At 43.3% G+C, this 16,383-nt stretch overlaps 1 protein-coding gene across 2 annotated transcripts in view; it reads left to right on the top strand.

The window, feature by feature from the left end:
• ASPH (aspartate beta-hydroxylase) overlaps positions 1-16,383 on the top strand; it is a 438,964-nt gene that overhangs the window by 192,149 nt on the left and 230,432 nt on the right. For both annotated transcript variants that reach the window (XM_030214873.1, XM_030214866.1), the window contains exons 6-9: positions 6,410-6,484; positions 10,777-10,983; positions 12,821-12,889; positions 15,336-15,392. In XM_030214873.1, the coding sequence (XP_030070733.1) occupies positions 6,410-6,484; positions 10,777-10,983; positions 12,821-12,889; positions 15,336-15,392 (408 nt within the window). The remainder of the gene's footprint in view (positions 1-6,409; positions 6,485-10,776; positions 10,984-12,820; positions 12,890-15,335; positions 15,393-16,383) is intronic.

Genomic DNA, 16,383 nt, shown 5'->3' with positions numbered 1-16,383 from the left:
AATGTTATGCTTACATCCCACATAGCTTCTCACCAGCTTTTCATGAGTTAATATATGAAGAATCTTTGGTACAAGGGAATGAGTGTGAGAACTACATAGGCCACTCACCCAGTCAAAACCTGGACACAAACAAACCTTTTCAAAAACAGAGAGACTATAATACTAGAGGGCATAAAATGAAGCTGCAAGGGGAGAAACTGAAAAGCAATGTCAGGAGATTACTTTTTCATGGAGAAGGGTGATGGATGCCTTGAAAGTTCATGCAGGGAATGAAAGCAGTGACATACAAATTAAGAAAGAAAAAGAAAAGAAAAAAAGACGGTATAGAGGAGATAACTTGCATAGAGTGGCAGGCAGAATCCTCATAACAAAGGGGGAAGGAGGGTAATCTACATGGTGTGGCAGATGCAACCCTGGCCATCTTTCTGGGCAGACTGGCTAGACCATGCTGGTCTTCATCTGCTGTCATTTAGTATGTGACCATGATCCTGTGGTTCTAGGACTTAGCCAGACAACCTTCTATCAGGGAGAAGCTAAGGCAATGGCTCCCAAACCTTTCCTGGGGCAGATTTGCATGCTATGTGGGGGGTGGGGGGGGGGGGTGCAGTACATTAAATCTCTCTCCTGAATACTCATTGTGAATATCCTGAAATTCTTACTGGCTAGAGAGGCCCCAGGACAAGTTTGGGAACCACTGGGCCAAGGTTTTATGTAAATCTTGTCCCAGTGGTATCCTTGGATGAATGAGTGCTTGGAAGAGTACTGACAGGATACAAATTAAGATAACTGAAGACCTGCTGAATAGTCCTGAGGGAATGGTTAAAATCCTTGTTCCCACATAAAAAAAAAAGTTCTTTGCTCCCATCCCATTCTCATCCCCATGGGTCTGTGAGCTCTTCCTACCTACTGCTTGTAACTTACATATTCCAGTGGTTTGGCAGCGATTCACACAGGCTGGCCCCATGGCCTTCCTTTGTCTCCCCTTTCTACTGCAACTTCCTGTTTTGACCACTAAACAGGAAGTTTCAGTAGAGAGGGTGAGGCGCTGCAGAAAGAAGGCTATGGAGTCGGCCTGTGTGAATTGCTGCTGGGCCGCAGGAACTTGTAAGAGATGCCAGACTGGGAAGGGAGATAGGTTCTGGCCAGACCCATGGGGGAGAAGGAAGGGTGCTGGACCCATGGGAGAAAGAGGAGGGAGTCAAATACTGAACCCACTGTGGGAAGGAGGGCAGGCAAGTGAGCCAGATGCTGGAGGGTGGGGGAGAGAGAAGCTGGGTGGGGTTGGAGAGATGTTACACCGTATTTAAAAGATAATCACTGGCTTCTAGTCCGTTTCTGTGTTCATTTCAAGATTCTTTTATTTATTTATTTTCAGCACTTGAGACCTCAAGGTATCCCTGAGGTGACTATCAGGCTTATTTTCAAAAAGAAAAGGACGCCCATCTTTTGACACAAATCGGCATAATCGAAAGCTGATTTTAGGCGTCCCCAACTGCTTTCCATTGCGGGGACAACCAAAGTTCCCGGAGGCATGTCGGAGGCGTAGCGAAGGTGGGACTTGGGCGTGCCTAACACATAGGCGACCTCAACCCATAATGGAAAAAAAGGGCATTCCTGACGAGCACTTGGACGACTTTACCTGGTCCAGTTTTTCTTATGATCAAGGCATAAAAATGTGCCCGAACAGACCAGATGACCACCGGAGGGAATCGGGGGTGACCTCCCCTTACTCCTCCGGTGGTCACTAACCCCCTCCCACCCTCAAAAAAGAACTTTAAAAATATTTTTTGTGCCAGCCTCTATGCCAGCCTCAAATGTCATACTCAGGTCCATCACAGCAGTATGCAGGTCTCTGGAGCAGTTTTAGTGGGTGCAGTGCACTTCAGGCAGGCAGACCCAGGCCCTGTTACACTTGTGGTGGTAAATGTGAGCCCTCCAAAATGCCCCCTTCACCCATAAGGGCTATGGTAGTGGTGTACAGTTGTGGGTAGTGGGTTTTGGGGGGCTCAGCACACAAGGTAAGGGAGCTATGTACCTGAGAGCTTTTTCTGAAGTCCACTGCAGTGCCCCCTAGGGTGCCCGGTTGGTGTCCTGGCATGTGAGGGGGACCAGTGCACTACGAATGCTGGCTCCTCCCATGACCAAAGGGCTTGCATTTGGTCGTTTCTGAGATGGGCGTGCTTAGTTTCCGTTATCGCCAAAAACCAGAAATGACCGAGTTTAAGGACGACCATCTCTAAGGACGATCTAAATGTCAATATTTGGGTGTCCCCGACCGTATTATCGAAATGAAAGATGGACGTCCATCTTGTTTAGGTAATACGGGTTTCCCCGCCCCTTCACCGTGACGTCCTCAGGAAAACGTGGGCGCCCCATTTGATTATGCCCCTCTATGCGGTTTACAGTTTCTATTACAGGTACTTTACTTTCTTTCCAAGCTTTCCGTCAGGGTACTCCATCTTATCTCTCTACTTTAGCTCTTCCCTACTCCCAAGTGTGAGTTTTGAGATCACTAAATGATCATTGTTTGGTTTTGCCTGGGCCTTGTGCAGCCCAGATGAAGAGCACCCAGCGTAGTGCTTTCTTTTTGTCGCACCATCACTATGGAATTCGATGCCACCCCCAACTCAGGCTGCTGCCGCCCCTTACCTTCCTGCGTCTGCTACTCTCTCGGTCTGTCATTCTCCTGCTCTTGTTTGCCGGTACCCGGGTTATTTTGTTAATGCAATCACCTGGGAACCGACACAGGAGCAGGACAGAGACTGACCTCGGCACCGGACCCTCCTTGGAGGCCAGGCCTGGAGAATATTTTCCCCCCTCTCGGCGGCACTGGTTGACACCTGGCATTGGTCACAGTGCATGCTCAGAGGGTAAGGGGGATAATCTTCCTCCTGTGACCCCATTTATTTATTTATTTTATTGCATTTGTATCCCACATTTTCCCACCTATTTGCGGGCTCAGTGTGGCTTACAATACATTGTAAATAATGGAAATGCAATTTGTTACAATCAGTTATGGATTACATTGTGAGAAGTTAAGCGAGACAAAGTCAAGGTGTCGTTAGGGAATAGGACAAGGAAAAGAACAATGGAACAATGGAAAGAGGTCCCAACCCACAGTTTGGGAACCTGGAAATTGTACAGTGGTACCATTAATAAAACTAGAATAACTTACCCCTGAGGGAATTTTGCACAGTGTAGAATTCCTCACCCCAGCAGAATGTGCAGAATTATGCACTTGTGCAGAATTCTGTGAAGATGCTGCCATCAGATCTGTCCTTGGTCTCTCTCTCCCCCCTCCCCCCGACCCCTTGCAAAGAGCATGCAACAGGAGGAGGAGGAAGTAAACCACTGCATATTGGGTTATTTCCTTCTGGGCTGACTTACATCAAACTATTTAGGTGAACTGTGTGGGTCTCCATGCAGGCTTTCAGTTCACTTAAACTACTGGGTGTAAGCCAGCAGAGGAGGAGGAAGTGATGTGCAGCAGTTGGGGCAAGTCCTATAAGTGGGCTGCTATAATTAGGCAGCTGGAGGGCTTGTGGTAGGACCCTGTTCTATAAAGGAAAGTAAGCGCCTTCTTTCCTTCATAGAATAATATCATAACCAGGTATATGCATGTTTAATATTTAGATGTGAGCACTTAAATTGGCTCGCATAAACAGCAGTCCTATCTTTAAACGGTTCAGCTTATGTGGTTAAGGGCTGAACATTGCACTTTGTTGCATTAAGTTTTAGTGGCCCAACACACAATCAGATATTCAGTGTCTGTGCCCGGACATGGTCTGGCATTGAATATTTGGGAATACAGCTGGTGGTGGACATAAAAATGCTGCCTGCCGCCAACTACAGTATTTAACTTGCAAATTAAAATGTCTTCCTCTTCGTTTTGAGTTGCACAGCAGTCTCACTCATAGCATATGATAATAAAGTGATATACATCCTGGAGTTGCTGAATTTTCACCTATCTTTTGTCATTTGTGGGCCACAGACCACAGACGTCTTTCTGGTATCTGCTTTAGTTACCTCTGTGCTGGAGTGAGTCTCTTGCCATAAATTTGCGGGACACAGACTATAGAAGTCTGTCCAACATCTGCCTTATTTCCCACTACTCTTGCCCTGCATAACACGTCAATAGCCATGTTGTGTTTCCATCCTCTTTCTGTTTAGGCATCCCTTGTGTTTATCTCATATATTTTTGAATTCCCTCACTGTTTTTGACTCCACCGCTTCTCCTGGAAGGGCATTCCAGGCATCCACTAACCTCTCTGTGAAAAAGTATTTCCTGCTGCCAGTTCCACATCCAACATGGGGAGAAGGATTGGAACCTAGGAGTGGCAAGAGGGCACTCTGGAGACCTGAGTCATAGGAGGTAGGACCCAAGCCCTGGGTATATCCTGCTTGCCTAGTCCAGAGAGATGGAGCATATGCTCAAAAGAGAGGAGAATTGAACCCTAGGAAGAGGAAAAGGGATTTGCCTGTGTAGCGAGTGACTGCACAGATATGAAGAAAAAGGAGCAGGAGAGGTCAGGGTATACTACCAGCCCTGTTTTTAAACATTGTACAATCACAAGGAGTAAGGAGGAGAGCAGGTGCTGACAATTGTTCAACCAACTAAGATGTGCTTACTTAGGGGGGTGGTGGTGGAGGTGCAAAACCTGTCCAAAACAGAAGAAAGGAAGTTGAGAGATGCAGGAGACCAAGGGACATGAATTCTCATGCTTGCTCACAGTATTAATTCCTGTCATCTTGCGTTGTTTTTATGGGCTATCCCCCTCATTCTATAAATAACGCTGCAAGATAGGCACACAAATGGGCACGCGGTTATAGAATAAGGGTCATTTACGTGCATAAACTAATTGGTTCTTAATTAACAATGGGGCTCATTTTCAAAACAAAAATCCAAATCACGTTTTGTAAATCATTTTTTAAATGTTTTGCTATGCAGTGCGTTCAAATCACAAAGGGGGGGGGGCGTGTTGGGGGCAGGATTCAGGTGTTCCCAAAACCTGGATGTTTTTCTGCCATAATTGAACAAAACAAAAATGTCCAGGGCTATAATTTAAATGTTTTGGTCTAGACCTGTTTTATCATATTAAGTCAGAAAAAAGTGCCCTAAATGACTAGATGACCACTGGAGGGATAAAGGCATGACCTCCCTTACTCCCCCAGTTCTCAATGACCACCTCCTACCCTCACAAAGATATAAAAGAAACAGTACATACCGAGCTCTATGACAGCTTCAAATGTTATGGTCAGTTCTATTCGAGCTGCTGGAGTAGCCTAGTAGTCAGTGCAGTGCACTGTAGAGAAGTGAACCCAGGCCCATATCCCACACTTAACTGGTACACTTGTGGTGGAAAGTGTAAGCCCTCCAAAACTCACCAAAAACCTACTGTACCCTCATATAGGCGACACTTGCAGCCATAAGGGTTGTTGTAGTGGTGTACAGTTGGGTACAGTAGATTTTTGGTGGGTTTTGGAGGGCTCCCCATACAATATAAAGGAGCAATGGTGAGATGTATACCTGGAACCTTGGGTGTGCCACTGCTCTGCTGGGATGTCTGTGTGGCCAGTCTACTAAGATTGCTGGCTCCTCCTACATCCCAATGGTTTGATTTTGTGCGTTTTTCTCTTGGATTTATTTTTATCGAAAATGGACCAAAAAAGATAAACGCACTAAGCACAAAAACATCTAGCAAATGACCATTTTCAAAACAAAAAGATAGATGTTTTTCTGTTTCAAAACTCGCTGTATTCACCACTTGAATTTGGGATGTTTTTGAATAAAACATCCAAAGTTGGATTTAAACATCATATCAAAAATGCCCCTTGATAACTATCAATAATTGGCCTTAACAAGCCCTACTTGGTACTAATTAGTAGTTATGCACATACCTGTTCTACACCCCTATTCTATAAACAGCACACCTAATTTCTGTAGTGCACAAGTCCAAAGGGGGTATGGCTAAGGGAGTGGCATGGGTGGGTCAAGGGCATGCACAGCATTTAGGCCCGGAGTTATAAAATACTTGTATTTACACGTCTAAATGCCAGTACTTAAGTGCTTGCATCTAAAGTTAGGCGTGGAAATGTGGACGTAACCTAGTATTCTCTAATGGTAGTTCTGCATGGAACTGTTGTCGTAAAATTCATGCTTGGCACCCTATGTCCCGGTTCCTAACTTTAGACACCTTTTACTGAATTGACTCCTATATGCCTTATTCTTTTCATTGTTCTACTTTATTATATTTTTGTGCGCCTGGGAAAGGCCCATTAAATTAATGTGTACTTGCCCCAGGGGTCACCCTCCATCTCAACTAATTGAGGGACCAGCTACACACAGACTAGTTTTAGATGTCTGTGGTGGAACTCTTTCATTTCTTTGCTGATGCTTTTTTTTTTGTAGATTATGAGAATGCTGAAGACGAAGTGGAAGAAATCATCGAGCCCCATGTTCATCGAACAATAGAGTCACAGCCAGGTATGAGCCCCACAGTACAGTATTTTGTGGTCATTAATCCAGAGTAATGGCTGGGTGTACTGAAGTGTACATTAACGTGTGTTTACTACAGGTTCCATTTTATGCAATAGGGCCTCTTATAATTAGGGCTGCAGTTCCTAGACGCAGTTATGTTTGGAATTACATCTGAAATGAAACTGCATTGGATGGGATCTGATTGGTTTGCTTATTCATTTATATCTTTCAAGTATTTAAATGTCTGCAAATATTGAAAGGTATTAATCTACAAATACTTTGCAGAGACAGGGAGGTGGTAAAACTAGAGGACATTAATTAAGGTTTGCAGAAGTAACATCAGGAAAGGATGATGGCTGGAGACAAAAACAGTGAGGGAATTAAAAATGCATGTGAGATAGATATAATTCCTAAATAGAAAAGGGGTGGAATCAAAACTAAACTTAACACATAAACAGCTTTCAGTTTATTTATGATGGGCAGTAGTGATGCTTAGAGAGCAACCTCAGCAGTGGAGAAGCACGGCCAATGCCAGACTGACTTCTGTGTTCTCTGTCCCTATGGCAAAACAGATCAGAATAGGCTGAGTGGACTTTGATGGCAACTCCAGTAGGGCCAACACCAGGCAGACTTTTATGGTCTGAGCCCTGAAACTGGCAAGGATGGATCAGGATCAAGTATGCATGTTTTGTACCATATTCACATCGTATGCTATAAGTGCGAGTGCTTTGTATCTCAGTGGGGGAAGGGGAAAACATCTTACAATGGAACTTAGTGAGTAAAATGTTAGCTAGTAATACTATTGAATTGCTAGTTAAGTCTTGAATAATAATGAATATGATGGGCAGACTGGATGGACTATGCTGTCATTTACTATGTCACTCCATTACTATTCTAAAGCAGATAATGTGTGTATTTTATAAAGTATATATGTGGATGTCACAGTTTTGTAAAGTATATATCTGTGCACGTATTCACCTTCAGTATTTTATCATAGCCATTTTACATGTGTAAAGCATGCTTTGAGTATGGTAAATGCCTCATAAAATTACCTCCACAGTGGATTAGCATGCATGTGTTATTGTGAAAAACATTTACTGTGTGCACTAAACAATTTTAGTTCATCACCCATTAGTTACTTAACATTTTAGATTCACGTTGGCAGTTTATAGTGAGTATATGCTAAAAGATTTTTAGCACTTTAGTGCATAGTACAGAATGACACAGGGATGGGGACCCGCGGTAATCTGTGGTAAAAGGAAACAAATTGGCGCGTTTACCACGGGTGCAGGAGCAAAACTTTTTACCGGCCCATGGGAATGGCAAAAAGCTTTGCTACTACTGTAAAAAAAAAAAACGGTTACCTGTTCAGTGGTCCAGCATTTCCATGCCTGCTTTCCTCGTGCCCCCTGCAGCATCTCTACCTTATGCTCACAGTGATCTCCACAGGCCTGCTCTTGGGCAAAAACAGGAAGTTGCATCAGAAGGCAGGACCTGGCAGAGGGAAGGCCCTGGAGTAGGCCTGTGGAGATCGCTTTCGGCTGGTTGTATAAGAGATCTACCATAGGGAAGAGGAAGACAAACGTGCCAGACATGCAGCAGGAAGGGGGATGCTGGACCCATGGGGAGAGAGGAGGCGCTGGAAATGTGTGAGGGGTGCTGCTGGACCCTTGGGGAGGAGGGGGCACTGGAAATGCAGGAGGGGGGGCTGCTGGACCTGCCAGGGGGGGCGGGAGGGAAGGAAAGGGAGGAAGGCACTGGATGCATGGGGAGGCTGGAGGGAAGGGAAGGCAGGAGGGCACATGGACCCATGAGGAAGCTGGAAGGAAAGGTAGGAAGGCACTGGATCCATGGGGGGAGGCTGGAGCGAAGGGAGGGAGGTGCTGGACCATGAGAAGGGGAGGGCTGGCTGGAGGGAAGGGATAGAGGTGCTGGACCCAAGGGGGGCTGGAGGGAAGGGAGAGAGGCGCTGGATCTATGGGGGTTCTGGAGAAAACTGAAAGAGGCACTGGACCCATGGGTGGCTGGGGGTTAGAGGAAATGGAGAGAGGCGCTGGACCCATGGGGGCTGGGGGGGTTGGAGAGAAGGGAGAGAGGCACTGGACCCATAGGGGGGCTGGGGACAAGAGAGAGGGGCGCTAGACCCTTGAGCGGCTGCTGGAGGGAAGGGAGAGAGGTGCTGGGCTTGCAGGGGGTAAGGGAGGGGAAGGGAAAGAGATGCTGAACCAAGGGAATAAAGGAAGAGGGAGTGAAATACTGAACACACAGTGGAGGGAGGGCAACACATTGGTGTTTTGGAGGAAGAAAGGGGAGAAGCTGGACACAGGAAGGTATACAGAAACAGGAGATGAAGGGCATGGAGGGGAGCATAAGGACAGAAACACAAAGGGGAGATGCTGCATATGGATGGTATATGGACACCGAGGGGCAATGGCAGACATAGGAGGGAGTATATGGACACAGAGGGAAGACGCTAGACCTGAGGGAGAATGGGAACACAGAAAGAAGATAATGGACTTGAGTGGGGGGGGGGGGGGGGGGGCAAAGGGACACAAAGGAGTGATGCTGGATACATTTGGAACGGATAGGGACATACAGTGGCAATGATGAATGTGGAGAGATGGACACAGAGGAAATGCTGGACAGGGAAGTATAGGGGACACATAGAAGAGAGATCCTGAACATGGAGAAAGATAGGGACATATAGATGGAAGATGGATGGTGAGCATGGAGAAAGAAATGTCAAATGGGCAGGAGACCCTGGCGAGTGAGTTAAGAGAAGACAGAGGGGAACAGAATCTAGTGCCTGGGACTAACATGATTTGAAAAATAAAATGACCAGACAACAAAAGGTAGAAAAAATAATTTTATTTTCTGATTTGAATATGTTAGATTTGAAATGTGTATCCTACCAGAGCTGTTGTTAGACCTAACTGAAGCACATGGCAGAATTTTTTTTTTTTTTTGGGGGGAAGGGAGGGGAAACCCTACCAGGCCGTGCCTTTTTCAGCTTCCAGCAAGCTTAGGACTCTCTCTGGCCGGGATTAGTTGCCCTAGTTGCACTTTCCCTGGCATGTATCATCTTTATATTTTGCATGATATAGGAGGGAATGCTTCTTTCTATTTCTTTGGTGTTGTACTACATGCGAGATATTGCTTCTTCAGATTTTGGTTTAATTTATGTTTTATCATTTTGTGGTCAGCTATGCATTTGTGTTCTCTGTGTTTGACCAAAATGTTCTGTTAGCATGAATTTTCTATGTAGCATTCTGGAGTTGTTTTGCTTGTTCAGTTTTCCTGACAGTGAAGGGGATATTTGTGGGTTGGGGGGGGGGGGGGGGGGTAGGAAGGGGTTTTGTTGATCTTCGTTCTGTATTGTTTGTGATTTATAAAACAACACTTGTACAACATGTTGTTTCTTTTTATACTTAAATATAAAATCATAACTGTTTGAGGTGCTAACAGGCTAACTGAGCTCCAGGCTACACTCTCTAAATGCCTGCTGAGAACATGTTTTTAAAGATGTTCTAAAGGACTTTTGGACTAATAGACACAATTATTCATTGTGATTTGGCCACAGTATTAATGCCTTTTTGTGTTTAGTGAGGGGCTGAAAGTTGTAGTTTTGATTTATGTAAGTGTTGCTTTAATAAAAGTTTCTACATAATAGATGTTCAGCTTACATAGGGGTCCTTTTACTAAGGCGCGTAGGCACCTATGCATGTTCAATGCGCACTAATTTGGAACTACGACCCAGCTACTGCGTGACCCAGATGGTCGTTCCATTTTTTACAAGTGGCAGAAAATATTTTTTATTTTCTACTGCATGTCGGTAACTGGGCAGTAATCAACAGTGTAAGCGTGCTGATGATTACCGCCTGGTTAATGCGTGAGACCTTACCTCTAAGTCAGTGGGTGGTGGTAAGATCTCAGGCCCAAAATGGACGCGTGCCAATTTTTATTTTACCTCGCGTCCATTTTTGGCCAAAAAAGGCCTTTTTTTGTAGGCGCGCTGAAAAATGGACCTGTGTGCATCCAATACATGTGTCTACAACAGCGCAGACCATTTTTTGGCACACCTTAGTAAAAGGACCCCAAAATTGGTATAAGTAAGAATAATTGTGGGTGGGGGCAGGAAGAAAAGACTTGCTGGTATGTTGTTGTTGAAGCCTTGGTTTTTCTTTACGTGAAGCACCAGCAATGTGTTAATGTTGACATTCTGCAGATGCTGCTTGTGGGGAGAGGGCAGGGGGTTATCATTCTGAGGTTTTTCTTGATAACTCTGTTGTTTTAAACAGTAGAGGAAGAACAGGACGAGGATGAAGAACAAACTGAGGACGATAGGGATGTAGAAAAAGAATCAGATGTTTATGAGGAATGGAATGATCAGCAACAGGAGGATGACAATGAAGGGCATGAAGAAATTCCTACATTGGATGACTATCATGCAGAACAGGAGGCAGAGGAACCTGAGTTATATGAAACACCAGAACAAGATGAGGAAGGTAATGTAGAAGCTTTCTTTACAACATCCGTAAAATCCGCCCCTTTCTTTCCGAGCACTCTACCAAAACCCTCATCCACACCCTTGTCATCTCTCGTTTAAACTACTGCAATCTGCTTCTTGCTGGCCTCCCACTTAGTCACCTCTCCCCTCTCCAGTCGGTTCAAAACTCTGCTGCCCGTCTCATCTTCCGCCAGGGTCGCTTTACTCATACTACCCCTCTCCTCAAGACCCTTCACTGGCTCCCTATCCGTTTTCGCATCCTGTTCAAACTTCTTCTACTAACCTATAAATGTACTCACTCTGCTGCTCCCCAGTATCTCTCCACAATCGTCCTTCCCTACACCCCTTCCCGTGCACTCCGCTCCATGGATAAATCCTTCTTATCTGTTCCCTTCTCCACTACTGCCAACTCCAGACTTCGCGCCTTCTGTTTCGCTGCACCCTACGCCTGGAATAAACTTCCTGAGCCCCTACGTCTTGCCCCTTCCTTGGCCACCTTTAAATCTAGACTGAAAGCCCACCTCTTTAACATTGCTTTTGACTCGTAACCACTTGTAACCACTCGCCTCCACCTACCCTCCTCTCTTCCTTCCCGTTCACATTAATTGATTTGATTTGCTTACTTTATTTATTTTTTGTCTATTAGATTGTAAGCTCTTTGAGCAGGGACTGTCTTTCTTCTATGTTTGTGCAGCGCTGCGTATGCCTTGTAGCGCTATAGAAATGCTAAATAGTAGTAGTAGTAGTAAGCTGCTTGACATTCTACAAGGCAAAAACTTCATAGCTAGAAAATGTGTAGTTCACTGTAGGTGGCCAGTTTTTGCAATAACACTAAAGAAATATAACTTGCGCTAGCAACTGATGATGTTTTCTAAAAAATAATTTTAAAAGATGATGTTAAGTATATGTAGGTATAGTTGGTTGCTTTCAGTATTAAATCTTAATGCAGTACATAGCTAATCCTAGGGCATTGCAAGATGACAGGCTGTTGATTGTTTGGGTGTAGATGGAGCACTTGGGGGCATGTACCAAAAATCTGTCTTCCTTATTTAAGCTGCCAGAATTTCAGCTCTTGTTAAGGTAGTTTATAGAGGTATTCTCTGCTTACTGATTGAGACAGCCTCTAAAAATTTCCTCTTCCCCAGTGTGAGAAAAGGGGCAGTGTTGGAACTATGCTGGGCAAAATACGCTCAGGGAGTATGTATGTAAACTCCATGCTTACATTGTCTGATGTGGAATTTGCACCTAGAAAACTGCATGAGTCATTCTACTCAGGTAGTCCCAGGAATCACAAAAGAATCCCCACAATTGTGATTTCATTCTCTATTAGTTAGGCTACATGGTCATCTCTCATATCCATGTTCTCGTTAACTGACGGTCCACAGCCTGATTTTTCATACTGAAATATATCATGATCTGAGTTCAAAAAGTTTGAGTTCTCAAAGTTGGAGAGTTAAGATAACTTGGCAGCTCTCATATTTCTGAATACTGGTGGTTTTCTCTCAGGGTTAGAACTGAAGGCACCTCTGACTTGTAGCACTTGTGGATCTTTACTGTGTGCTATTTTTACACTTTTGTGGTGCTGTAAACCAAGAATCCCTACATCAAATTATACCCAGGTTCTCAAATGAATAGGAAATAGTGATCCACCTAGACAGAGTATCAAGGCTGCTTGTGCCACACTTGACAATGAGTCATTTGGAAAAGGTACTTCTGTCAGTTCTGTTAGTGGCTTTATGTTTCTGTAAATATGTGTATTTATATATGCGTTTAAGGAACTTGCATCCAAATCAGGCTTCAGTGATATCATGCAACATTTTGTTTTCTGGTCTTAGACACTGAAGATGATCACCACCACACAGAAGCAGCTGAAGAGGAAGAGCCCGAGCCATATGACAGTCCTGGTACTGAAACATTTTCTTGTTCAAATGCTAATTCTTTATTCTTCATTAACAGTCAGGTTTAAGCTATTGACTTAGAATGAATCTTATTATTAAATTATAGAGAAAGTGGTGGAGAGACAGATGATGAATTGCTTTAAATTCTAAGCTGTTCTTTCATACAGGTTTCTTTCCGTATATTGCAGGAAGTTGGAGGACAGGGCAGACACTTTCTTTGTATGTTTCAGTTTTTCAGCTAGCTGTGTTTTGTATAAAATATATTTCATGCCATGGCACTGTCAGACAACCTAAACCTGCAATTCTAGAATTTTTCTTTTCTGTTGTATGCCAGGATCCTAAATGCATCAAACCATATAAAAGTGAAATAATGAAACTTCTCAAGTCAGTGCAAGCAAACATATGTTCAAAAAAAGGAACAAAAATTCATAAATTGTAAAAGACAGGGGTATCATACTCTGTGTCTTGACCACATCAAGTTTGAGTCAGACATCAGGTTTTCTTAATCATCTATCCCTCTCAGTATTTCTTTATACCATATATGTGATCTTCATCCATGAAAAATCCTCAAGTGTTTATCTTAATGTAATATGCATTTCCATTGTTTCCTTCTGGGGAAAGATGGCTCGTTTATCATTTTACAGCTCACCACTTACGATGGTGTGCTGTAAGCCTGTTTCCTCTTAACGATGACGTTAAGAGGATATAGGCTTAGGAGGAATCTAAGGAAATACTCCGAAGTCAGAATTATTGTAACACGTCAGGAAATTTTGTTATGCATAAGTTTGCCCAAATGAATTAAGCACTTGGAAAGCATTGAATAATGTTTTACAGAACGAGTTTTACTCCAGCTATTACCTGATCTACATCAAAGTTTTCATAGTAAACAGTATATGAAAATGGAATGGAATAACAAAATTTCAAAAAAGTCTCATATTCCAGTTTAAAAGTCTTACTTCAGCAAGGCCCAGTACTGTTAAAAGTGCTTCAGGCATCTACTTTTGCTTTTGTGACTGGTCATATTTTCCCATTGCAAAAACCAGCAGTAGTCCCCCATCATGTTGGGATTCCAGCAGCCTTGATATCTGTTCTCCATTGTAGAAATGTCTTTATGGAACCTTTCACCATGTTCGTCACTTATGTGTCCCAAATTGGGTGGGAAAAAGTCAAGATGGGAATGTAAGAAATGCATTTTCAATGACATTCGACAGCCAAGTTGTTCATATGCTTTAAGCATGTTGTCTACTAGTTCAGCATTGTTTTCAGCTCATCTGTTCCCAAGGAAGTTCTGCACTACTAGCACAAATACATCCCAAGCATTAATATTATAAGTGAATAGGCTTTGCATGTATAACTTAAAATCTAGATGTGTCAGGCAAATTTGGAGTTAGTATTTGGAATCAGCGGGTTCAATTTAGTATAAATCACATGTTTTTCTCTCAGTAGCAAAATCATTGTTGCGTTGTGAGACATCAGAGAAACATCTAAAGTTTCACCCTTCAACCAAAGCCGCACAGTTGCCTATTTACACACTCCTGGTAGACAACCTTCGTCCAAAGACTTACTTATTTATTTATTTATTTTATTTCTTACAGTCCCATATTGTCTAGCCCTTCTACTTTGCTCCTTAAACAACTACCATCTGGTGTTTCCTGGTCCAAAGCAAGCATCATTAGAATTGACCAGAAGTCACACATTTTTTTTTTTTTTGCTGCTCCATCACATTAGAATTCTTTACCCCAAACTATATATGCTGAGGTATCATTACCTAAATTTAAATCAGTCTTGAAAACGTGGCTGTTTCATTGTGCATTTGACTTGGTGTAACCTGAGTGTGGTGTGTTCGTCAGTATGTTGACCTGTTTCCCTCCCTAACCTTCGAACCTACCTGCCTTCTCTCTTCCGGCCCTTCTCATTATTCTTTGTATGCATGGCTGTCCTCTTTTTTTTGTCTAGATTTGTAGTTCCTGTTCCTTCCTGTATTTGTTTTTATTAATCTGTAAACCGCTTTGATCTGTGAGATAGCAAAGGCGGTATGGTAAATTCATATAAATAAAGGTAGATAGAAATGGCTATTTGAGAGTTGCCTAACTGTATGCAGAGTTTGACCCTTAAAAAAAATGTGAGGGCAGTCTGTAGGCACCCTTCGGCTTGCCAGGGACAGAGAAAGTACCTGGATGCAATATATAAACCACTTTGATAGCATATCAAGAATCTAATAAGCATAAACCTAAAACACTCTTTTCCTTTATCTGGATTTTCTCAGAGAGAGCTCACAGATCACCTACAGATGTAGAACCATCTGCACAGTGCATATGTCAGTTCCTTCCTAGGTGGGATTGTATTACTAGCGTTCGGTCTTCAGTATGGATGTTTTAATAACATCTATATATTTTAGTTCCTTTACCTAAAAATGTTAGTTAAAGGGATGTGTTCTGTCCTTAATTTACAGTTTCATATGAGGCTGAAGCTGAGAAGGAAGAGAGATTCTATGAACCAGAGGCTCCTGGTAGGTAAAATATAATATGCTAATATAAAATTGAGCAATGTCTTTTAACTAACTTAGCTGTACCTCTACCCTCTTTATTTGGCCTGGTAGTCATTATCCTGATTTGTTTGTTTCAGCTCAGTTGGAACTAGGGCTGGAATCTGTTGCCATGAGCCTTCATTCACAGCTACCCAAGGACTTCTTTCCCTGTTTTAGTAGACCCACCTTCCCACTGTAGCTATGATTATGAAGCTGTGATCCATGCATTGGCGCTTCCTTCAGAACCCTGTATTATAGGTTGTAAATCCAAACAGCAGCTGTCATCCTAAACAATAACTTAACACTTTTGCCTGCTACTCCCAACCGAGGTCTCTACTGCTTCTGTAGCATTCCCGCTCAATCCAACCATTGCCTCGGGTACAAAATTAGATTGTGAGCCCTCCAGGGACAGAGAAATACCCAGTGTACATGAATGTAACTCACCTTGAGCTACTACTGAAAACGGTGTGAGCAAAAATCCAAATCCAAAAAAGAAAAAGTTGCAAATTGAAGCGTGGCCTTCCATTTGATAGTGGACGTGCCACTGAGTTGATCATCGGGCCCGTTCCCCCCTTTTAATTCTCCAGGGTGTTCGTCTGGCTGATTCCAATCCCATCAATGCTGTTCATTTGTGAGCCAGGGATATTGTTTCAGTAAGGATGTAGTGGGATCGAAATGATGGGCATGGCACAATAATCTAATGGCTGTATTTTGGAGTGTTTGGAGTTTCCTCAGTGTAGTATGGGGTAAACCAGCATAAACTATATTACAGTAGTCCATGCGGGAAGTGAAGAAGCAAAGGACAAGTGCATGAAAATGTTGAGTGTCAAAGAGGTGGCAAATTGCTCATAATTGTCGAAAAACTAAAACGCTCACTTTAGTCAGATGTGAAATTTGAGGTAAGAATGAGAGAGAGGAATCAAGTATGATGCCTAAATATCAAAAACTAGATACCGGTGAGCTTGAGGTACCG

This window comes from Microcaecilia unicolor, chromosome 1 (assembly GCF_901765095.1).
Source record: "Microcaecilia unicolor chromosome 1, aMicUni1.1, whole genome shotgun sequence".
Classification (NCBI taxonomy): domain Eukaryota; kingdom Metazoa; phylum Chordata; class Amphibia; order Gymnophiona; family Siphonopidae; genus Microcaecilia; species Microcaecilia unicolor.
Note: the sequence above shows the minus strand (reverse complement) of the source record. Positions and strands in the feature narration are given on the sequence as shown.